We start from the raw sequence: 26092 nt of genomic DNA on the forward strand, positions 1-26092 counted from the left end.
CGACAAAAACAAGAAAACAGAGAAGAATAAAAAATAATAAAAAAAATTTAAATTACAATTGTACACCTAATGAAGGTGTGCAAATCACAAAACCAAACATAAGATAGGCTTTTTGACCCACCAAAAAAGGAAAATGGACCATTAATATTTGCAAACATAAATTTTAAGGCCCATAAATTTATTCAATCTTGATTGAAAAAGAATTAGCAAGTTTGGATAAATTTATTTAAAAAATCTTATAAATTCGTACAATTTATAAGATATATTTAAAATTTATAAAATATTATGTCTTATTTTAAGAATAAATTCATAAAGTATTTGGGTAAAATATTAATATCGAATTCGTAGTTAGTTTGAAGGATTTTGTTAAGATCTTACATATAAGTTAGCAACTCTTAATGTTTCGTAAAGAGCTTATAAGTTCCCAATATTTTAGTTTTAAAGGATATTTACACCGTCGTTTTATAAGATTTAGTGTAATTACATGTAAATCTTCTTGATTAAAATAGTACATCAGTACCCCTCACATTTGTTTCCATCTAACAAATAAATTTATTTATTAATCAGTATTCACTGAATTTGTTGATATTTGCAAAAAATAAAAAAAATTGAATGAAAATTGATATTTACCCCTGGATTGACTTTATTAATATATTGCAGGATAAATAAATATTTTATGATCAAACTGCCCTTAAAAAGGTGATTATACATGCATTAGCACATGAAATATATAAGGGTAATTTGATCAGAAAAAATATATTGATTTGGCCTGAAATAAGTCAGTAACAAGTCAAACGATGATAGATATATATTATCATTTCTTTTTTTGCCAACATCAGTAAAATTAGTGATTTTACTAATAGAGAGATTTATTTGTAAGAAGTAAATAAATGTTAGAGGTACCAGATATAATTTTTTAAATCATAAAAGGTTTGAATGTAATTACACCAAATCATTTTAAAATTTATAAGTCTTTTTCCTAAAAAGTTACTAAACACACTTTGTAACATTTTAGAAGTTTTTAAATATCTTATAAAATGTTCTAAAAATTTTATATGGTGACCCAAATACTCTATAAATAAATAATTTTCCCAGTAAAAGAATATCAATTTCATGAAAGTTGTCTTGACAACGAGATCTTGGTTTGAAGCTTTCATGGTCCATTAATACTTGTATTATTTTTTGTATTTTTCAAAATAAAAAAATTAGTATTTATAAAAATCAACTTTCAAAATTAACAATTTGTGTAAAAAGAAATTTTTTAGAAGTTATAGTAAAATAAATGATAGATAGTATTTTATAAAAAAAAATAAGAATTGAATAGAAGATAAACTGGTTTATATTTGAAGGAAAAAGCACTTCTAAAAGAAAGTTTCCTACTAAAGTAATATAATTTATATGATTGCCAGAAAATAAATTTCTTTTATTAAATAATTATAGTAATTTAATTTATATACTTTTTATGATATATGAATAACATTAGATAATGTAGCAAGTAAATATAAAAAAGTTAAAATATTAGATGTGTGAAAGCATATTATTAGGGTTAAATTATAAAATTATTTAAAAATGTATTTGTAATTTACCAAATTATAAAAGGGTGGTTGTAATCACCCTAAATTTTACTAATAAAAGATCTATTTATTGGATTGTAAAAAAAATAAAACACAATCTGTTTATTGAACGAATTAAAATTAAAAATTTTAAATTTAATTTTTTAAATTATAAAAAATTTATATATAATTACACTAACTATCCATCATGTTATTATAATAACACCACAAAGCCCGTTTTCCTACCTCAATATATATAGACATATATATACATACTAAACGAAAGAAACACATCGCTCAACAGGTTAAGGTTTGTTATGGAGGCGGAGGAGGGAAAGGCCGAATTGGAGGCATCGGAGATAGACTATGTGAGTTACGGCGGGGAGCATCATCTCCCTCTGATTATGAAGCTGGTGGATCAGGAGCTCAGCGAACCCTATTCCATTTTCACCTACAGATACTTCGTCTACCTCTGGCCCCACCTCTCCTTCCTCGCCTTTCATAAAGGGAAATGCGTAGGGACGGTGGTGTGTAAGATGGGAGATCATCGTCATACTTTCAGAGGATATATAGCTATGCTCGTTGTTCTCCACCCATATAGAGGAAGAGGCATCGGTGAGTCCGCACCCTCTACCTCCTTTTTCTTGCTGAAAATGAATTAGTAATACCAGATTTGTGGTAGATCCAACAATTCGATGTGAAATGGGTTGTTGAAGTTTTTATTTTTTGTGGTGGATGTTGATCAATTACTACTCCCACGCCATCAGAATGAAATAGTAATACTCTATCTTTTAGCGATTGCAGCAACCGAACTTGTTAGTAGGTCAATTCAAGTGATGATGGAATCAGGTTGTGAGGAGGTGACTCTCGAAGCAGAAGTGACGAATAAAGGAGCACTTGCATTATATGGTCGTCTGGGGTTTATTAGGGCCAAGAGGCTTTTCCGCTACTACTTGAATGGAGTTGATGCCTTCAGGCTGAAACTGTTGTTTCCTCACCCAGAACCAAACTACTCTGGGTCCGCGCTAGCCACGGGGGATGAGGCCCAGGGGCTTGATGAGGGAAAACATTCTGTGGTGACATGATAAACAACTCGGGATCAGGGAGATAAAATACTGCTCAACATCATCGCTGCATATGTGCGATAATAATATCCATGTTAGGGATTTGTTTTGATGAAGCTGAACTGCACTGATGCTGAATTTAGATCATCACCCTCGATTTTCTTGAATTGGAGTTTGTATTATTGGTGCTACTGTACTGCCTCCATATATAGCTCAAAAGAATTGCTTGAGCTCCTTGTATTGCCACCTTGTAGCCAAGCATAGCAAGACTTCCTGGAAAAAAAAAAAAAAAAGGCACATCACCCAACCACACTCCCTTCTGTACCCTGCAGCCTCCGCCACCGTTGTGTCGCTGCGTTCTCCGGCCCACTGTTGTTCGTTGAAGTCGGCTTCTCCTTGATTTTCTCTGAATAGCGTGTAGTTGCTTTGTGAGAGTGAAATTGCAAAGAAAAGATGAAGTTGGATGTGGACGCGCTGATATACCTCTCCAAAGATGATTTCAGTGTTCTTACCGCCATCGAGATGGGCATGCGGAATGTTTGTGTCTTTTCTCCTACAAATGTTCTTTTTTCCCAGTTTTTCCTATAGAATATCTACTACCATGATTTTGTGTACTGCTTAGATAATAAAATATGTTTTATTTTCTAATGTGATTGGTGGGTTTAGCATGAAATTGTACTGTCGGAGTTGATTGACAGAATCGCGTCCCTCAAGTGAGTTATTGGCTGGTTCATGTTTGATTTCTCATTTATTAACTTCGTTAGTTTCTGATTAAGTTTTAGTCTTGTGTTAAATATGCTGAGCTTCTGAATGCGTTCACATGTAGGCATGGTGGCACCTATAAAGTTTTGAAGAATTTGCTTAAGCACAAGCTCTTGCATCATGATTCTTCCAAATGTTAGTTCTCAACTCTTACTCTGTTGTGTGTAGTTTGTAAGCAACTGTTGGAGGTTACTTTTGCTGCTATCTTTGTTGAGAATAGTACCATATATGTTATTGCTTAATGAGCACTTTTTCTTGTTAATTTGGTGGAAGTCCTTTGTTTCTAAATGTGATTTCTTGATCACATAATTAATTCATTTCCTAAAGATGTATGAATAAATTTCCTTTGATAATTCCCAGATTTTGAGTTGAGCTTTTCTTTCGGTCGCTGTTTATATACTTCGAATAAATCTGAATGTAGCATACACTTGGTGTAGATGATGGTTTCCGGCTGACATACTTGGGCTATGACTTTCTTGCAATTAAGTCATTGGTTAACCGTGGAGTTTTTGCTGCGGTTGGTCGTCAAATTGGTGTGGGAAAGGAATCTGGTATCACTGCCTTGCATCCTTTTGATGTTTTCTTATATATTTTTTTCAGTCTGGAAATCATTCTTGATTTGTGATCCTGTTTTCAAGATATTTTCGAGGTCGCTACGGAGGATGGCACAGTTCTTGCCATGAAGCTGCATAGGCTTGGTAGGGTATCTTTCATGGCAGTCAAGTCTAAACGTGATTATTTGAGGCACCATAGTAGCTATAATTGGCTGTACTTGTCACGGCAGGCTTCTCTCAAGGAGTTTGCATTTATGAAGGTTTGATTACTCTAGATATTCTTTTAGTTGAAACTTATTTGCATTGTTGGAAGTAAGGAAAAAAGTGCTATTGCTTGCATCAAATTAGTCTTATTTGGGTTGGCTTCTCCTGGGCAGGCTTTGGATGAACACGGTTTTCCTGTTCCACATGCTGTGGATTGCAATCGGCATTGTGTCATCATGTCACTCATCCAAGGTCATCCGCTGTAAGTGTTAAGCACTGAATGCCTTGTGTATGCTACCATATAATGAAGGTTTTTGTTGACATGTATATAGTAACTCGATCGCGATCTAAGTAAAAAGTGACCACATAGATGTATGGCGAGTGAATTATTGTGATAGATGCTACTAAATTACCATTTCAAAGAACAAATACCTCATTTATATTTGCTAATCGTGGTCTATAAGCTAGGAGAATGAGAATCTTGGGAGGGTGATTCTGATTTTGAAATAATATTCATGAGCGCTGGTTTGTACTTTGTAAATTACCTTAAAGGAGTATATGATCTTGTACCAAGTTTGTGGATGTTGACTGATAAAGGACTAGCATACTGAAGTTTATTCTGCAAAGATGTGGATGATAGAGCTAATATAGATACTCTAGATCTGTAATGATGTTCACAGTAGCTTTCTGGAGTAGTGGTCTCCGAAACTGGAACTAGTGATTGCATGAGCATATTCTGAAACAATCCTGAAACCAAAATATAGTGGGGCTGAAATTGACGCTTGAATGAGGACAGGCAACTGCAGCGATGTGAATTAATATTATTTTAGGACCTAATCACTTGCATAGGGACTGTTTGATGCATTCAGATGGCTAAGTGTGGACGGCAGTAGGGATGATACAGAACTGGTGAAGATGTCATCCCATGAATCACAAAATATCATTATTGTTTCTTGCTTTTGCTGGTTATCCAAGTAGAATTGACTGTGTCCTATGTGAACTTGATGTGTGGAGCATTTATTCTTAATTTGCTTAGGTGCTTGATGTGTCTCTCCGTGATTTCTCCTTCCAAACCAACCCCTTCTCCAAGGGAGAAATAAAATGAATGACAACTACTTGTTTTCTCTTGTCCAATAATTTCTACTGAGGTCTTCATGATGCTTGGATTCACACAGCATGTAAGATCCTGCTTCATACAGTGTGCAGGTTAAGCAATTGCAAAACCCAGACACGGTCTTTGAAACAATCCTTGGTCTTATTGTTGGCCTGGCAGAGCATGGACTTATTCACTGCGATTCCAATGAATACAATATCATGGTACACTACTGAAGCACTTTCATAGCACATTCATTTGTTCTTTTGAATTTTATTATACTCGATTCATAAGACCCAGTCTGCCTGGCTTTTTGGAACTGTTATAGTATCTTAATACATGCTCCTCTCTGTTGGCTAAGACTTTTTCTGTTGTTCTCAAGGCATCAGTTTTACACAATTTTTCATGCATTATGGAATCTAATTTCCTTTTTCTAGATTGATGACGATGAGAGGTTACAATGATTGATTTTCCGCAAATGGTTTCAGTTTCTCATCGAAACGCCAAGATGTATGATGTGCTCACCATCCACACTACCCTTTTATGCTAGTTGTTTATGCTAAGATTGGGGTGCTTTCGTATGGGCATTTTATCTATATCTGGAACTAATTTCCCCATTTTCAGGTACTTTGATCGTGATGTTGAGTGCATATTTAAGTTCTTTAGAAAGAGGTTAGTGGATTATTTCAAAACCAATGCTTGAGTGGTAACATGGAAAAATGAGTAAATGAGTATTTTCTCTTTTCTTTTTGTTCAGATAGTGCAATTTTTATCTCATGTTATTTGGCAACTTTTTAGAAGCATGACCAGTTAAATGTGTTGTATTGCTCAATGGCATTGTGACCCACCAACATTTAAAGTGTGTTTGGCTAAAATTATTTAAAAGATCTTACAAGCTTATACATCTTAAAAGATGTTTTTATAAGATGTCAAATTTTATTTTGAAAGCAAGTTCTTGAAGTGTTTGGGTAAGATAAGATACCAACTTATAAACTCTTTTTATAAAAAAATTTACCAAACACTTTGTAATATCTTATAAGCTTCAAATATGTTATAAGATAATTTAAAAAGCTTATAAGCTGACCCCAAACACCATCTTAGTTGTGCATTGATTGATAGATGTTACCTCTTCGAGTCCTTCCTCCATATAGATATCGCTCTATCGAGCTCTTCCCTCTCTAGATGTCAATAAACCATCAACGCAGTCCTTTCAGGAGCTGATTGTTGATATATCTCCTCTAGAGAGTATGATCGTTCGCTCCCTTTGGTCTCTCACTTGGTATCGCTAGTTCCTCATGGAAGCTAGCTTGATAGTTTGAAAAGCTTACAAGCTGACCCAAACACCATCATAGTTGTGCATTCTAATTTGATGGAATCCAGTAATGCATGTAAGCATCCAATGATGACTGAAATGCAAAGATTTTGGTCTACCTTATTAGTCAAGCTTGTCTTTGTGGTCTTTCCATCTTCTCAGGCGAAAGGCAATGACTTGTTTGATTTTTGTTGCTATGCTGTGAATCATATTTCTTAGTGCAACCAATATGGTTGACAAATTAATTTGGTTTAAAAGAAACATTTTTGGGAAAATTATTATTGTAGTACGCTAAGTATGCCGAATTTTAATTTTAATCCGATAACTATGTCCATTTTTGTTTAGGTCCAGTAACTTATGAAATTGCTTACTTTTAGTCATCTGGCAGATTTTCGGACAATTTTACCCCTATGCAACTTTTGAAAGGCAGTTTTAGTTCATATGCACTCATAGGGGTAAAATTGTTCGAAAATCTGCCAGAGGATTAAAAGTAAGCAATTTCGTAAGTTACTGGACCTAAACAAAAATGGACATAATTATCGGACTAAAATTAAAATTAGGTATACTTAGAGGACTAAAATAATACATTCCCAAACATTTTTAATTCCTAATAAGTTGGTAATTATGTTGAATATATTGTTGCAAGTGGTTGCACCTTGTGAACCCTGAGTTTAGTACTCGGTGAAGAAGGATATTAAATATTCTCTCTGATCTTGTACAATGTTTCTTGCTTACAGATAGGAGTAGAAAGGAGAAGCAAGAATAATATTGTATTCAAACAATTGGAGTTAAGTTCGTCTTAGAATCCAAACATGGGCTTTATATATTCCTGATTATGAAATGCAAGTTCCATCCCTGTACATAATGTGATTATGGTCCTTACTTTTTCTTCATTTTGGTATTTCAATTAGGTTCAACATCAACTCTGATGAAAATGAAGTTGAACATGACGATTCAGAAGTCCAATCTGATGAAGATTGCAGGCCTCAGTTCTCGGACATACAGAAAGCTTCTGGTTTCCTGGACAAGGAACTTGAAGCAAGTGGTTTCACTAGAAAGGATCAAGATGATATGGAGAAGGTACAACTTCAGTCTTTCAGTGTCTCTTAAGAGGATGTTTTTTGCTATAAAGTAGCAACATAAGTACATGATTATCCTATACAATTTAAATTTCAATGCTTCGGACGACAGCATCCATTAGAGTCATTGCATAAGTTAAAGCTTAAAGGCTTGCTTGTCCTATAACTATCTTGTTTGATGCAATAGAGTTGCCCTTCTTCCTGAGATTTATCAATAACAAATGGTGCTTCAGTAGACCTTTATGGAAGATGTGCAGTCCATTGCTATGAATATACTGTTGAAATCAGCCAACTTACCTATATCATTGCTTACTGTATCTTTTTGTCCTTTTAGTACATTTGTTTGATTTCTTAATCTAAATTACAATGTGAATGTTTCCCCCTAAATAGCTCAACATATAAGGCTCGAAGAACGTAGCTAGTCTAATAGTTGTCCTATGGGTTTCGGTTCTAAGTTCAAGGTCAATGCTGGAACTCTGCATGCTCTTTTCTGCTTCATTCAACCAGCTTTGGTCCTTCAAGCCACTTCTGAGACAACCCATATTATGATGGGGATAATTGAAAATTATGTTCTTCTGGGTATTTCTGACCTATATACTTCACATGGCATTTCTTCAGTAATCATATGATTAGAACTAGAATCACCCTATATTTACTGAGTCTTATCTCAGCTAATTTCAGATTTTCATTTCTACTGTCATCATTGGTATTGGATTTCTACTTGTAGTTTTTTGTTAAGACAATAGGTTGAATTTTCTGTCAAAAAATCCTGAGGTATGATATTTGAAATTTAAGGTTTTCACCTTTTCATATAAATGATATATTTCTGTAGCCAATTATGGTTGTTTGCACCTTTTCTAGTAGTAGTGATTCTATGTCATAAATCATATTTGGTCTTTGGTGACTACGCAAACTCTACCATTTTCAATTGGAGTCATATAATTGTCACTGGTAGTATTGGCATGCTTCATGGAATTTGGTGCTAAAGCATGACGTTTTTGGCTGCTGAAATGGCTTCTAATTTGATCTTTATCATGCAGTTTGTTGATGGGGATGCCGAGGAAGATCCGGGATCTGATTCTGAAGAAACTGAAGATGAACAAGCAATTGTTGATCAGACAAATGATGACATTATAAAAAATTTTGAGTCCTTGAGTTTGGTTAGAGAGGTAAACATTCATACATTTTTCCTTAAAGACTGTCATTTTACGTTTCCTATGAAGGCTTCGGGAGCAGTTGAAATTCGTAGATTGTAGACATCTCTTTATATTGTTTTCTGCTTGACGCCTGACAGGATTGAAATGATGCTTCAGAAATAATAAACTTTATAATTTAGAAAACTGTAACTAAGCGCCACCCATAATCATCCTCTTATAGAGCTCAAGCTCATGATGACAACTATTGTACCTTTCAACTATACGAGGTTCTGGTCCTAATGAGAAGGTGAGAAAGGGAAGGAAATCAGCCGTGAATATGATACTTGAGGATGATGATCATAATAAAGTTCGACTTAACAATATCTACAAGGAAAAGGAAAAGAGAGTACAGAAGCATGCATTATGTCCTGGTATCCTAGGTTTTGTGGGTTGGGCAAATGGCTTCCCTCCTTGTGTTCTTTAACAGTTAGTCATCTGCAGCTGGCATCTACTTATGTCTTATGGTCACCTGTATGCTAAGCTATTTGGTTTGGTTATGTGTTAGACATTCTACCTACACCACAAAAGAATGCATGAATAGCACCCGAGCTGCCACAAAATTTGGCAGTGGTGTCATTCAGAACAAGGCTGGATGAGTTTATTGATAGGGCCAAATTTCATTTTATATTAAAAAAATTCAAACCCCAAAGGTGTAATTCAGAAATTTATTACAGATTCATGACAGAAGTGGTAACTTACTCTTACAGACTTGATTCTGTCGTTATCAATTACTTTACAATGTTTTCCACGGGTTTGTTTCTTATTTTCTATGTTTAGAATTGTTTCTTATGATCTAGAAGACTAAGAAAAATAAGGAGAGAGAGGAAGAGAGAAACGAGATTGATGAGAAGAGAGTTGTAGTGGTCAGTTAGGATTTTGTGTGGTATATATATAACCCAGTCATATACACAGATAGAGATAACCTAGTTATCTCAACCAACAACCAAAACCCCCTCCCAAATCCGGCTCATGGCCGGCCACCTATCCTCCCAAGGAGGAGGTGGACTCCTCCTTGACGTAGCCTAGGTCATCCAAGGCATTGGGCTTCTATTTAATGGACCAGACTCGATTTTATTAAAATTAAATCAAGCCAATGTCTTATAAACTTTAATTAAATAAAATTCAATTACAAGCCCAACATAAAACCCATATCTTTTAATCCAATTAAAAGATCTAACCATTTTTCTCTCTTTCAGTTTATAAGTCCAATTTATAAATTGATCAAATTAATTTAAAGGCTAACTTAAAATTTCAGTTAATCTAATTAATTAAATTTCAAGTCACCCACTCAATGGATTGGTCTAAATAAATGATCCAATCATTTATTCCTCTCAAGATTTAATTTAATCCAATTAAATTAATTCGACTATTCTGGAATGAATTCCATGCCATTCTAATGGTAAGTGTGTGATTCTTTAAGTTCACCCTTAGATAGACTCGGGCGTGTTCCTAACAAAATTAATTAAATTTATTATTTTTTATTATCTCATAACCAAAAATAGCACGTTATCATGGATAGTCATCTAGCAATAATCCATGGCACTAGAGACTAAGTGAATCAAGATGAACATTCAGGCAACGGAATTCATACGAGTAAGGTTGTTCCTATCGACCATCTCCTTACCTTAGTCTAGAGCATTAAATTGGGTGTCGAATCCTGGCCAAGACATCTATACGCAATAACTCGAGATCTCTCGTTTACCCTACTGAATTGTCAGAGGGGAAACTTATCCCATTGACTCAGTCGTCACTATGGCCATAGATTCTCAGGGAAACGTATCTCAGAGCTTATAGGAGATACTACTGTAATTATACTGATAGGGGATGGATTCTCACTTGGAGTGCATCTCCCTCACCACAAATTCTGATTGCACGAGATAAAACTTATCATGACTGTATGTCGTGACACAAACATTACTTGTTAGATACAAGCTACAACTATCATGTGCATGTGACTGCCATGATTCCTGAAGTTTGAGGACTAACCTCGTATTATCGGAGCCGAAAATCGTAGTCATCCCGATCAAGGTTTAAGAGGCTTCCATATGACAATTCCCGCGAGTCAGCTTAGTTAGTCGACTGCCTTGCCAATCAATCCAATAAGTATTGCATAGACAACCTACATCTCCTACCGATGAGATAGGACTCCAGCACATAATGCAAGTGTTTGTAGGACCCTTGATGCCTTGTCTTGAGATCCTTGACTTGGAACGTATCATATCAATCCACAGAAGTTGATTTCATGGCTGCCAATCAATACGCAATCCAACTTCTTTGACTTAACCGTTTGGTTTCTGGGCTTTGTTGTGCTGTTAAAAAGCATTAACATAATATAGTAAGCACAACAAAGAAACATGCCATTGATTGGATATTATTCTTATTCAAAATATAAATACTGTATTACATCTATTGTCAGAAATAGACTACAAAAGCTTAATCTAATTAGCTTTCTGATCACCTATTTTAACAGTGAATGCCACATGATCACTAGTGGACGCCATGTGAGACGACCTTTGACTTTGGCTAGGGGATTCAAGTCCCTAAGCTTCCTTCTGGGCGTATAAGGCGTTCTTGGGTCAGGGGCCTATTGGATTTGGAATATTTGGGCTTGTTTTGGCCAATTTATTTTATTGGAGCACCTACCGGATTTTCTGGGGCTCAACATGAATTGGGCTTTCTGAGGGATTTTTGAGCCCTATCTGAAACTGGGCCTCTTAAAAGGCCACCGTAGACCTTGCATTCCTCTATTCTTTTTGGACAGCTTGGACTATCTATATCTATACTTTTATAAAACGAAAAATTGATTTTCTCTAATAAATGGCATTTATCTCATCATTTTTTAACCTTTTCCAAACTTTATCATTCCAAGAAATTGAATTTGAAGTTGAAGAAATTTATTTATTAGAATTATGAACTTTTTAGAATTATTAAGAGTAAAAATGAATAATTTCAAAATAAAGTAGTTCTCATACCAACATTTGTTAATTCAATTTTGCCATCACTATATATGTGATGCACCACATCTCGCACAAATTAATGCTACGTACCATGGCCTTAAATTTTATGTCCAAAGCCTGACGTAAAAACCCTCATTTATAATTCTCTCTCCCTCAAAATATCATCCATACGAGAGTTACTTCTCTGCCAAATAGTTCTTTTTCTTGTTGTAAATTTTTGAAAATAGAATTATAAAAAAAAATTACATCTTTGTGAAGTAAAATATTTTGTCAACTAGTTCAATATATTACATTTGTAATAAAATATAAAAAAAAAAAGGTAAGAAGAGAGAAGAAAAAATGATGAAAAACTAACCTAATATTATCTTTTCGAATCGATTCTTTTTGGTCACATTAGTTTTTACACATTTTTAAGATGCCCTTAATTTATTAATAGTGTCGAAAATAGATTTTCTGAGGTATTAATTTTTTTTTAGTTATTGAAACTTTTTAATATTAACAAGTTACTTATTAATTTCATATCATAGTACTTAAATGATAATATGTAGATTTAATTTGAAGGAGAAATTTGGGGATATTTCTTTAAAATTAAATAAAGTTATACTACATTAACTGCAAACTAAATATGAGTTACAAAAACAACATAGTATGCAGAATTTTTTGTGCATGCCTTAATTTATACTTAAATGATATTATGCGTGCGAATACCGCGTACAAATGTAGCTAGTATTTATACTATTATAAAAAAAAATTATCGTACTAATTTTTTAATACTTAAATTTATTATTAAATTTATTGCTTCCCTTGAAATTTTTTTTATCAAAATAGTAATTTAATTTTTTTTAATAATCTCACATTTTACAAAGTTTTTTGTGTTTTCTTTTGTTTTACCTACTACATGTTTGTCTCTTCGCAAACTTCTCCATATTTGGTTTTCTAACAAACTTCTATATTTTTAATAAATTTATAATTACAATATATTTTTTCTCCGTTAACTCACCTCATATTTCTTTGTTCGACTTTTTTTTCTTTCTTATCATAAATTTCTTTTTTTTCATAATTTTTTTATATGCTCGTTGAGATCAGAGTGCAACGATAACTAGTTTTATATCTATACTCTTTCAGGAATCAAAATGAACCAATTTTGATAATTTTTAAATTATTATTTTATTAAACTAATTTATTAAATTTATTTTTCTTTCCCTTCTTGATTTCACATTTTTTCTATTCTCTCATTCTTCTTTCTTTATTTTTTCAATTATTTAACGAATGTTTATTTTTTTTTTCTCTTCCCAACTTCTACAATATTCTATTGATATCTATTTTTTTCAAAAAAAACTTCTCAAAGTTTTTCAATTTTTTATTTATTAATTAAAAACTTTTTTTTAAGTATTAAGTTTTTCTTCTATTAGTGCAATTATGTTAGTTTGAATGAAAACTTGATGGTTGTGTGCAAACTTAATAATTTTAGGGAACAAATTTATAAAAATAAATTTAAATCCATGTAATAAACACTCACAAGAACTAGCAACTTGTTTCTCGATCGTTTCTATAATATTATGTAAAACAAAATATTTATTATTTGATAAAAGATATATAAAATAATAAGTTAATGTTAAGTTTATTAAAACACGGTAACAAAAAAAATGACTGAAAATTATAAGAAAAATAACTATAAAAGATAGTGCAAGAGTGGAAAATTAGATGGATAAATAAAGAAAGTTAAATTGTATCTATTTATACTAATAAAAAGAAAATCCTAATTCTACTTACAAATAGCGATTACTTACATCGCGACTCCACTTTTTCAAATTACCAAAAATATCTCATATGTATTTCTCAACTACCCCTACTCAAATTCTTCTTCCAAATTATATATAGCTATATAAATATATATAAAAAAACATTTTTTTCACTCACATACAACGGTTTGTGACACCGCGACACTAAATCTTTTTTATATAGATAATATTCCTAAGTTAATTTTTTTTTTTTATTTATTTACTGAATTGTGATATGTTTGTTTTATACATTTTTATTATTATGCATAATATCTTTTAAAGTGTAAAATTTTATTTATTATATGCACGTCAGGACAGCTACCATAATGGGTAGTACTAATATAAAAGAAAACGCTCTTCACACTCATAAATGACAGTTAATGACACCACCGCACCAATTTTTTGTGAAGCCAAAAAAATACCCTTCAACTAATAAAATAACTAACTTATTCAACTTTTCAAAGTTTACGTTAATCGATACATTAGTTTTTGTTCTTTTTTACTTTTAATATAATATATTGATTTATATATGTCTCTCTACTTTATCTACACTGCTATAAGAAGAACAAGCCATCTACATTTACAAACGACGGTTAGTAACACCTCCACCTTTTTTTCTTGTGAAGTCGAAAATGCCCTTTTACTGATATGATAACTAATATATTAAAGTTTTCAAACTTTATATTAGCTGATAAATTAGTTTTCTTTTCTTTCTTTCCTTTTTTTTCTTTCTCTCTTTCTTTTGTTTTATGTAATATATGTATTAATTTATATATTTTATTTTTATTTATAATTTATTTTAAAATATAAAAAATTATTTATTATATGCACGTCAGGACAGCTACCATAATGGGTAGTACTAATATAAAAGAAAACGCTCTTCACACTCATAAATGACAGTTAATGACACCACCGCACCAATTTTTTGTGAAGCCAAAAAAATACCCTTCAACTAATAAAATAACTAACTTATTCAACTTTTCAAAGTTTACGTTAATCGATACATTAGTTTTTGTTCTTTTTTACTTTTAATATAATATATTGATTTATATATGTCTCTCTACTTTATCTACACTGCTATAAGAAGAACAAGCCATCTACATTTACAAACGACGGTTAGTAACACCTCCACCTTTTTTTCTTGTGAAGTCGAAAATGCCCTTTTACTGATATGATAACTAATATATTAAAGTTTTCAAACTTTATATTAGCTGATAAATTAGTTTTCTTTTCTTTCTTTCCTTTTTTTTCTTTCTCTCTTTCTTTTGTTTTATGTAATATATGTATTAATTTATATATTTTATTTTTATTTATAATTTATTTTAAAATATAAAAAATTATTTATTATATGCACGTCAGGACAGCTACCATAATGGGTAGTACTAATATAAAAGAAAACGCTCTTCACACTCATAAATGACAGTTAATGACACCACCGCACCAATTTTTTGTGAAGCCAAAAAAATACCCTTCAACTAATAAAATAACTAACTTATTCAACTTTTCAAAGTTTACGTTAATCGATACATTAGTTTCTGTTCTTTTTTACTTTTAATATAATATATTGATTTATATATGTCTCTCTACTTTATCTACACTGCTATAAGAAGAACAAGCCATCTACATTTACAAACGACGGTTAGTAACACCTCCACCTTTTTTTCTTGTGAAGTCGAAAATGCCCTTTTACTGATATGATAACTAATATATTAAAGTTTTCAAACTTTATATTAGCTGATAAATTAGTTTTCTTTTCTTTCTTTCCTTTTTTTTCTTTCTCTCTTTCTTTTGTTTTATGTAATATATGTATTAATTTATATATTTTATTTTTATTTATAATTTATTTTAAAATATAAAAAATTATTTATTATATGCACGTCAGGACAGCTACCATAATGGGTAGTACTAATATAAAAGAAAACGCTCTTCACACTCATAAATGACAGTTAATGACACCACCGCACCAATTTTTTGTGAAGCCAAAAAAATACCCTTCAACTAATAAAATAACTAACTTATTCAACTTTTCAAAGTTTACGTTAATCGATACATTAGTTTCTGTTCTTTTTTACTTTTAATATAATATATTGATTTATATATGTCTCTCTACTTTATCTACACTGCTATAAGAAGAACAAGCCATCTACATTTACAAACGACGGTTAGTAACACCTCCACCTTTTTTTCTTGTGAAGTCGAAAATGCCCTTTTACTGATATGATAACTAATATATTAAAGTTTTCAAACTTTATATTAGCTGATAAATTAGTTTTCTTTTCTTTCTTTCCTTTTTTTTCTTTCTCTCTTTCTTTTGTTTTATGTAATATATGTATTAATTTATATATTTTATTTTTATTTATAATTTATTTTAAAATATAAAAAATTATTTATTATATGCACGTCAGGACAGCTACCATAATGGGTAGTACTAATATAAAAGAAAACGCTCTTCACACTCATAAATGACAGTTAATGACACCACCGCACCAATTTTTTGTGAAGCCAAAAAAATACCCTTCAACTAATAAAATAACTAACTTATTCAACTTTTCAAAGTTTACGTTAATCGATACATTAGTTTTTGTTCTTTTTTACTTTTAATATAATATATTGATTTATATATGTCTCTCTACTTTATCTACACTGCTATAAGAAGAACAAGCCATCTACATTTACAAACGACGGTTAGTAACACCTCCACCTTTTTTTCTTGTGAAGTCGAAAATGCCCTTTTACTGATATGATAACTAATATATTAAAGTTTTCAAACTTTATATTAGCTGATAAATTAGTTTTCTTTTCTTTCTTTCCTTTTTTTTCTTTCTCTCTTTCTTTTGTTTTATGTAATATATGTATTAATTTATATATTTTATTTTTATTTATAATTTATTTTAAAATATAAAAAATTATTTATTATATGCACATAAAAAATAGCATACCACAACAACTAATATTAAAAATATAAACAAAAAAAGAGATGCATAAAAAATTTGATATCCCTTAACATATAATATAAATATTACACGCAGGACATAGCGAGTTACTTGAACTACAACCAGAAGACTGTCTTCTTTTCTAATCACTCATAATTTGTGACATATTTTACCACCACTTTGCATATCACCCGAAAATATATTGTCAAAAAGTACCTCAGACAGAAACAAATTATGGGAAAGGTAAATTCCAATTTCAAGATTCATGGCAACTTAAGAACTAAACTTTCCAAAATGGAAAAAGAAAACATGTCTGGTTAGGCTGTTGACTTCGTTGGATGTGGTTCCCTCATTGTTGATATGCTCTTTGGTTATCTTTTGTCAAAGATACCGTACAGAGAAGGAAGAATGTGCGAGTATTATTTTAGTGGGAGAAGAAAAAAAAGAAAGAGACAAAGAAAACCAATGGAGGTAATCATTGGCAGGAGGCTCCTCTAGTGTGAGGGGACCATCCTTCCGGGGTGGTATCGAGGAGGTGTTGTCTTTTTGCAGTGTTCTCATGTCTTAGTTCTGTATTTTCTACAGATGTTGTCAATTGATGCGTGCAAAAAATACACGTAGTGAATAAATGACGCGAGGTGCTTGGCCCATTTGAAATGGAAGTGATGAAACAAGTGCTAGAAGATAAAAACGGTAAAATGAGTAAAGAAGGTAATGGTATTGCTAGATTTGTGTGTATAAGAGAGGTTGATACGAAATCAAAACTCTAAGTATGAATTACAATTCTCCTATATGCTAATATGGGGGCAAAAAAGCGAGAAGGACAGTAGTCATGTCCTTCTGGTCGTGGCTGTCCTTCTCCCCTAGGGAGCTCTCTATTTATAGGAAACAAGAAGTTTGTTGGAGAAGGTCACGAATTTGGGGGTATGATGGCCTCAAAGGTGTTGGATAATGTTGATCCTCCCTCAAATTTGGTGTAGAGTCCTCTAGAGGCTGGTTGGTCCTCTTCGGATTTGAAGAGGTGGTTTGTGGAGCCTTCTCTCAACTGGACTCCAAGTTTATTAGAATTTATAGTCCTTCTCTCTTGGGGGGGCTACGTGCCCCTGAGGGCCTACTGGTCCTCTATTTTTAGGGGACGTCTGCCTTGACCTCCTTGTGGGCCTGTGAGGCATCTTAGATCAAGGCCCTCTCGAATTAGGGAGGTTAGACTTCTATTTCCTGGGGAACGTCTGCCTGGGCCTCTTGGGCCTTCTCCCGAATTGAGCCCTCTGGGGGCATCATGGCCTTTGCATTTTTCTTTTCTTTTGGACTACTGGGATCTCTTTTGGCCAGCCTACCTTTTGTACATTAGTCGCCCACTTAATAAATGGAGATTTTGTCACTTGTTAGAGTAGGCATCTTAAAGATAAGAGTCTGGCCCAAAGAGGGAGCTATTTTTTTTTTTTTCCAAGCTCCTGCATAGAATATTAGTAGCATAAGCATGCTTTGAAAATGAAAAGCTTACCTCGTGTTGATACGAAGGAGGGCTTAATGAATGGCCTTGTGTTCCTACTCTAGTGTATGACTTTATTTTTCTACAAGAAAATATTAATAATAAATGTCTATATATTAAGAATAGGCCTTTCACGGAGCAAGATTATGGTGCCACCTCGGAGGAAGGCTCATTTGAGGTTTCCAACTTAAAGCAGGACGTAAGGACCTCGTTGAAGGAAGAATAAGGTGTCTGTCGGAAGCAGGGCTTAGATACCTCCGAGGAGGAGAGCTTAGGTGTTTGCACAGAACACATCTTACAAGTCTTCTAGAGAAGGACCTAAGTGTCTATCAGAAAGAGGACTTGAGTGCCTCCACGGAGGAGTGCTTCTATGCCTATGTGGAAGACAAGTCTTTTTATGAGAAGGTGTCTGCCTGGGGTAAGGCTTTATTCTTAGAAGGTCGAGAAGGATAACTGCCTGGGGATCGGACTTTATTCTGAGGAGGCTGAGAAGGATGCCTGCCTAGGGCTGTTGGATTAGGTGACCAAAAGCCAATCAAATTGGCGGTTTTGAGAATCATTCAAGCAATCTTTATTTAAAAATTATTGTCCCAATGAATATGGTAAGTATTTATTTTTGGCGCATGTGTCTGATGTGCTTATCAAATTACGTTAAGCACTGGTTTGATGTCACAATAGATGCCCACAGACCACTTAATAACTCATGTAATTGGGATGCACATTGGATGGGGACTATGAAACCAACTTTGAGGGTTAGACTGACACGTTTCAAATCGAGAACCTCGAGACTGGGCATCGAGAGTGCTATAGAGACTTGCACTGAATATTGCATTCATTGGATGAGGTTCGCATTCATCGGCGACAGACGTTGGACGTCTATACAATTTCAATGGGTTAGTTGACAAGGTAGTCAACCGGCTGAACTGATTCGTGGAGATCATTATAGTGAAGCCTTAGAGGCTTGGTCAGCAAAATTTGAGTCCCTGGCTCGGATAGTACGGGAGTAGTCCTCAAACTTGAGGAATTACGACATTCATGTACACACGATGACTGTATCTTGGATCTGTGCCAGAGGTGATTATGTCACAGACATGATCATCATAAGCCTTGTCCAGTGCAGTCGGAGTATGTCATGAGAACGGTAAGTTCCAAGAAGAGGATTCATTCCCTATTAGTATGTGACAGACGTATTTCCTATGCACTTTAAGATGTGTCCACATTTTATGAATCTGTGGCCACAGTCGTTGATCGAACAGGAAAAGGAGGTTCCTATGTCTAGAAACTTGGAGTAAGGTGATACCTAAATCTATGCCCTAGACTAAGGCCAAGAGACGGTAGACGGTAGACGGAAGGATCATACCTGTATGGACTCGGGAGCCTAAATATTCTCATGAAAATTCATCTAGTCTCTAGTGTCATGGACCGTTGCTAGACGGCCACCTATGGAGATGGGCTTTCTTGACTAAAGGCTAATCAAGAAATATTAATTAAATTAGATAAATAATAGTGTTAGAACTAGCTGAATTTTAGCTAAATGGTAAACATAAAGAGTCACACACAAATCAGCGAGAAAGAACAAAGAATTAATTTTGAATTAGTTTCATATGATATAAGTAATTTGATTACTCACACATGGGGGTCCATTGGATGGATGACCCAAGTTTAAATTAATTGAATTAATTTAAATTGGGCTTATCTTTATTTAATTAATAAATGGGATTTCATTAATTATAAGAGACAATTTGGGCTTGAGTATTTAATTGGATTAAATACCTAATGGGCTCAATTAAATAAATTTTATTAAATTGGATTTAATTAAAATTCATTGGGTTTTGAATTTATTTAACATAAAATCTGCCCATAAGTAAGGCTCACTAGCAATATTGATAGAGGGAAAATTGACCGAAGAATTGCATTTTTTAAAAGTGCTAGCTTGGTCATAATTAGACTCTTCTCTATTTGGAATGGATTGAAGAGTTACATTGTGGATAATAGAATGTATCTAAACACATTCTTGTTTTTCTATTCAAGGTATATAAATATATCTTGTGTATAATTATTAGGGTAATAATTGATTATACAATACAACACAAAAACCTTCCTCCTCCATCACCTAATTTGGCCACTCCTCCATTATTCTTAAAGGATGAGTTTTTCTTTGATCTTGATTCCTTCTAGCAAAGGGATCAAGGTCTCATTTTTCAGTGTAGCGTGGATCATCTTTAGAGGATTCCTATGTTGGAATCTCGGGTGAACGTTCAACGAAACTAACCGGTTGAAAGCTCGAAATTTAAGAGATAAATTTCGAATTTAATTTTCGCTTCTACTTTTATCTTCCAAACTATAGCCTCATATGATTATATTTTGTTGTTGCATATTTTTTATACTACATCAAACGCTCGAGAATTCCAAGGGTACACCTCCTTAGATTCGTTTGCTTTTATGCTTCAAATTTTACTATTATACGTTTTTATTTATCGCTTCCGCTAGCGCGTTCCCGTGCCGTACCATGCGACCCCTTCAAGTGGTATCAGAGCCCACTTCGATATAGAGGCTATCAGTTTTAAGTGAATAAGCATGCCAACGTATTTTAACGACTTTTGAAGCATGTTTTAATTGCTTGTTTTATTGATAATTATGTGTAGAAATTAACTTGTTTTATTTTGTGATTAATTGGATTATTTTAGTATTTAAGAAAAATTGGATTTTTCGGTAAATACTAGATTTTCATTTTTCAATTTAATGTGTGGAATAATAAAAAATTAAGCACTGTTGTAGTGCACTGCCGGTTGACGCTGCACAGTGTGCACGCCTAGGCAGGCAGCCTTGCGCACGCGGGCCGTTTGCGCGCTGTTGCATGCTGGCGATAGTTGGCTGGGCCGTTTTTCACCATTTCTCCGAAAAATTAGATTTTTTGATTTTCTGCAAATTTTATGAAAATCATTAATTTGATGATTTAATTTTGGATTAAAATGGATTTTTTTTGTAATTAAGTTGCTTTATTAATATGGTTTATTTTTGTGCATTGGATGCACATATTTTGATCATCCTTTGGATTACAATTTTAAATTTGTGTTTTCTGTATATAATTACTTTTTATGATATTGGATATCCTATTTTTTATCCATGTATTATTTTATGTCTAGCATGTTTAATTGAATTATTATGCTAGTTGATAAAAATGGATGATCACAGAGCCTTTGACCGTTTGAATGTGTTTAATTATTTTATTTATGTTGGGTGGGCTCGTGTACCCTTTTAATTATCCCTCTCCTTCTCTCTTTTTTGCCTTGGAATAATAAGGTATGCTTTCCTCCCCACTTTGTGCTCCCCCAGACTACTGATCGGGCTTTTGAAATTGTAATAACAGAATAATAGATTTTCCAGTGAGGATTTTAATTTTTTTAAGCAAGCCCATGGAGAAGGAGGCCCATGGAGGACTTACAAGGCCCATTTGTATGTAGATGGGTAAATTACATTATTAATAACAGAGGGCTACCCTAGACAGACCTTAGATTCACTGGGGGCTTAGTGGGTCGTAGGTTAGACTCGTGATCATCCAACAGGGGTATGCTTAATTTTTTTGCATGCGATACTTTTAATGCATTTAAATATTTGATATTTATGCATGCAAACTTTATATGATGAGGTCTCGGTCAAATACTAAAAAATTTAACTCTCACTTGGTTGGACCAAGTTAAAGTGTTAGGGCCCAAAATTGACTTAGATCAAAATGATTTGATCTGTCCAAGGTTTTCATCCACGATAATATGGTGAGGAAGCTTTCACTACCCAAGTGTGGTCTCACGAGACGTGGCACATTCGGACTAGAGGCAAACTACACCATTATTGTGAACCAAGGAACATGCTCACTGTTGCCATGTCTCACGAGTCATGGGGTGCGACAATTGTGGTGTGATTTGATTTATGAGATAAGCCCAACACTAATTAAATATTAAGCCCGTAAATGGACTTGGATCGAAATGGCATTTCGATCTGTCCAGACCTTCCATCCATAATAGTATCATGAGGAATCTACCGTTATACAAATATGGTCTCACGAGTGGTGACACATTTGGATAGAAGGCAAGCTACATTACTGTTATGAACAAAGAAATACGCTTGTTGTTTTTCTGTGTCACATGGGGGGGGGGGAGACAACTGAGGTATAATTTAATTGATGGGTCGGGCTTACTACCCGAGTAGCATGATTCGCTTGGAGTCCTCGGGATCATGTAAAGAGGTGAGACAAAATATGTTGAGAATCTCATGGAATGAGAATGGCGTCGATTGCCTCCCACAAGACTTTTTTCATGTGAATCGTAAAAGTGGGGCATGGTAAATTGTTCTTGTGGATCCCAAGCCCACTACGAAAGGATTTTTCGAAACCCCACTTGAGAGCGGTGGAATTTTGTAGAAATAGTGGGAGAAGTTAATGACTAAAAGACCAAGTCTTAACTCCAAACAATATTGCAATAATCTACTTATTTTCTTCTTTGCATTTAGAATGTATGTAGTAGATACCGTTTTTTACTTTTTCTTTATTTTTGAGATTTATTTAATAGGACACAATTATTAAAATTGACTGCAAAAATTGGAGGATTGTTCTCGATTTTCGAACCTAGGCTTATGTCATGGAAAAGCCACTTCCATCGGACTTGCAAAACGTGTCTTTGCTTAAGGAACATTTGATCGAGATTAAGGCATAAGGACAATGGTAAGGTCCGCAACATCATACCTGCTTCTGTCATCCATGAAAGGTATGATAGATTGGACGTTGTTGGTTCAATAAATGCTCCACATAAATCAAATTTATACTGCACCTAACCGGCATATTGGATATGCCGTAACAAAAGCATTTCTTGAAGCCAAGATGACTGAGGGTCATCTGTACACAAACATGTGGTTGGGATGCTATCCCTTGTGGAAGAGCTCGATAACCTCTATGTTGATCATAAAAGGAAATGTACATTAATGTAATCCTTTAGTTCCCTTCATCCCTCCTTCGGTCAATTTATTATAAATTCTAAATGGGCTTGAGAAGATCATTCATGAGTTGATAAAAATGGTTGGACCAATATGAGGTAACCATTGAAGAATCTGCACCGTCGGTATTAGATTTGGAGGCTACGACCTCAAGAGCGAAAGGCAATGGTGCTGGATGCTGAATGAGAAAGAAAGATGAAGCAAAGTCAGCCGCTACAAGCACTTTGAACGCTATTGTCACCTTGGGCGTGGGTAAAAGGAAAATAAAAAAATAGTTCGAAAGTCAAAATTTACATATAATGTTTGAATAAAATTGCCAAAGAGCATTACAAGAGGGAGTATTGTAAACTTTCCTTCACCCAAGCTACGATATTCGTTGAGCAAAAATGATTATTATTTCCAAGTCTTGGACACATGTTTTGGAAGCGCATTTCAACAAATAGCTTGCAGAAACAAAAAGAAATAGAACACTAAGACATATAGTCTTAAAGCTAGAGGATGGCTAGGCCATTACTGCAGAAGCAATAAGACTAAATAAACTTAGCTATTAATATTCATGTTAAAAATAGTATACAATCATGTAACCTAGCGTGATCAAGTTGTTAGTCAATTTTGGACAAATTAGACTGCAAACTTGATCAACAAAAGATTTTTTCTGAATTTGCTGAGTTATTGAATTGTAGAACTACATAATTGGATTCTACATGCTCAAAACAAATGACTAAATGGATAGACAAGAATAAAATTTACAGAGAATGGCATGCATCCCTCTAGTTAGTTGGTTGGTAGATTCAAAGAGTCTAGCAATAGATGATTTCAGGTTACTAACTTATGAATCCTTTTGAGAAGGAAGAAAACCATGAAAGCACTTTGTGGGAGAAAGAATGCTTGTAAAAAATGATCTATTGGATTGGATCCAAACAGACATCTATAGGTCACTAAATACACAAAAAAAATAGTAGAGGGTTCACAAGTCTTAGGACTTCTAGAAAGTTTGGAAAAATTAGACTTGAGGAGGAGAACCAAATAGGTTATGGAGATAAACCCTTTGATGAGATCGACGGGTATGTATTTAGTGGGAGTTATTGAATATCCAAACGAGAATGGAATTCTCATTCAGTAAAATTCCTCCAAAAGAGACGATGTTGAACTGTCTCTGGTAAAGAAGAAATTAAACCTTGATTGGACATGGTTCGATCGGTACTTTACTGAATTAGTTCACCCATTTGGATGTGGACTTTCGAAAAGTGTCAAATTGAAAAACATTGTATTTTTTTAAACTCGAAATCCAGACACCATATTTGATATGAATTGGCAAACATGTATCCTACAAAAGTCTAAAGTATGAGGAATGGTCCTGCATACGTCAAAGGACTAGTAGGAGGCAAGTTTGACTTGGAGTCTGATTTATACAGGTTCAGTATCAATTAATGCAAATATCATTTATAATCAAAACTTAACTGACCATATCTAGGTTCTCCAAAGGACGATCAAGAAGCTCCAGTTACCTGTAAGGTACAAGTTTCTGAATCGGACTGGACAAGGAGAAGCGATGTAAGACATCGATATTAATAAATGGCTTGGAGCTATAAAATTCACTATGGAGTTCAAATTATGTTTGAACGTCCTATATCTAGGATACTTATTTTGACAAATTCGTGAGGTACATGACTCGGTCAAGAACAAGGTGGACGGTCAGTGGAAGCTCAATTGTGTTCCTAGTGTTTTAGATGTTAAAAACATCTTTGATCATTTGGAATGATAGAAAGATGTTTTGGAACTCTAAAACACGAATATTGTTCATAAAATTGTCCATATAGGAATTGGATTCCTATCTAGAATAAGCTATCCAAGATTCAATCGTGGTAGACTGATAAGGAGCTTAGATGGTTGACATCCCCTACATCTTTGCTGTAAGAAGAAAGAGAATGTTGTTCGGTGCACTAAGCCCGATGTTGCTTATGCTTTTTAAGCACAATAATAGATATTGAGTATGCACTAATGAGGCAACAAAAAACTATTCAAGGGCTATCTTTAATACTTGAATAAAGATTAAAAAAGAGCCCTGACACATCTTAATGGAGAGTTGATTCTAAAAGGCCATAGCCATAGTAGCTTCCAACATAATAGAATAATGTTTAATCTCAAAACAAGCTTAGATGCAAGATTTAATGATGATGTGGTAATTAGGAAAGATTCCAAGTGGAATACCACATGGAACATCATCATGAAAATTCCAATTGTTGAGTGTGCTACCTAGCATAGCCGCACCAGTAGTCACTTTGGAGGATGACAACTTGGCTATGGCAAACGTAAAAGGCTCGAGATCTCATCACAGGTCCAAGAAAAAATCTTAGACACCATCATCTGCTTGGAGCGATGATAGGAAGATGTAACGTGCGGTTGGACCGCAAGGCAACGATAGAAACTATAGGAGACCCATAATATCTAGCTGGTTTCACATATTGATCATGATCAAAATAATTTGAAAACATGAGTAATTGAGTTTAAGGTCAAGTAAGAGATTGTTAGAATAGGTCACCAAAAGTCAATTACATTGGCGGTTTTGAGAACTATTCAAGCAATATTTATTTAATAAATATTGTCCCGATGAATATGGTAAGTATTCGTCTTTGGCACATGTGTCTGTTGTGCTTACCAAATTACGTTAACCACTGCTTTGACGTCACAACAGATTCTCACAGACCACTTAATAGCCCATGTAGTTGGGCTGCACGTTGGATGACGGCTATGAAACCAACTTCTGAGGGTTGGTCTGAGACGTTCCAAATTGAGTACCTTGAGACTTGAAATCGAGAGTCCTACAGAGACTTGCACTGAATATTGCATTCATTGGATGAGTGCCGCATTTCATCGGCGATAGACGTTGGACGTCTATGCAATTTCAGTGGGTTAGTTGACAAGGTGGTCAACTGACTGAATTGACTCGTGGGGATCATCTTGTGGAAGACTTAAAGGTTTGGTCGACATGACTTGAGTCCCTAACTTCATAGTACGGGAGTAGTTCTTAGACTTGAGGAATCACAATTGTCATGTATCTACGACGAATGTATCTTGGATCTGCACGAGAGGTGATTGTGTCCCAAACATGATCATCATAAGCCT

At 34.0% G+C, this 26092-nt stretch overlaps 2 protein-coding genes across 2 annotated transcripts; both read left to right on the forward strand.

The window, feature by feature from the left end:
- The first annotated feature begins 1816 nt into the window (after window positions 1-1816).
- On the forward strand, window positions 1817-3268 carry LOC105162665 (N-alpha-acetyltransferase MAK3-like). Its single transcript, XM_011080749.3, has 2 exons — window positions 1817-2168; window positions 2358-3268. Exons 1-2 carry the CDS (start codon window positions 1871-1873, stop codon window positions 2636-2638), a joined length of 579 nt encoding a protein of 192 aa, XP_011079051.2. The 5' UTR covers window positions 1817-1870; the 3' UTR covers window positions 2639-3268.
- LOC105162664 (uncharacterized) lies at window positions 3015-8967 on the forward strand. Its single transcript, XM_011080748.3, is given in 12 exon segments — window positions 3015-3154; window positions 3284-3330; window positions 3444-3514; window positions 3817-3930; window positions 4018-4193; window positions 4311-4399; window positions 5337-5454; window positions 5668-5680; window positions 5683-5740; window positions 5855-5902; window positions 7454-7622; window positions 8662-8967. Coding segments are annotated over 12 exon segments (1203 nt in total). The 5' UTR covers window positions 3015-3070; the 3' UTR covers window positions 8878-8967.
- Window positions 8968-26092: the final 17125 nt, after the last annotated feature.

Source organism: Sesamum indicum, linkage group LG13 (genome assembly GCF_026168435.1).
Source record: "Sesamum indicum cultivar Baizhima isolate 11 linkage group LG13, ASM2616843v1, whole genome shotgun sequence".
Taxonomy (NCBI): Eukaryota; Viridiplantae; Streptophyta; class Magnoliopsida; order Lamiales; family Pedaliaceae; genus Sesamum; species Sesamum indicum.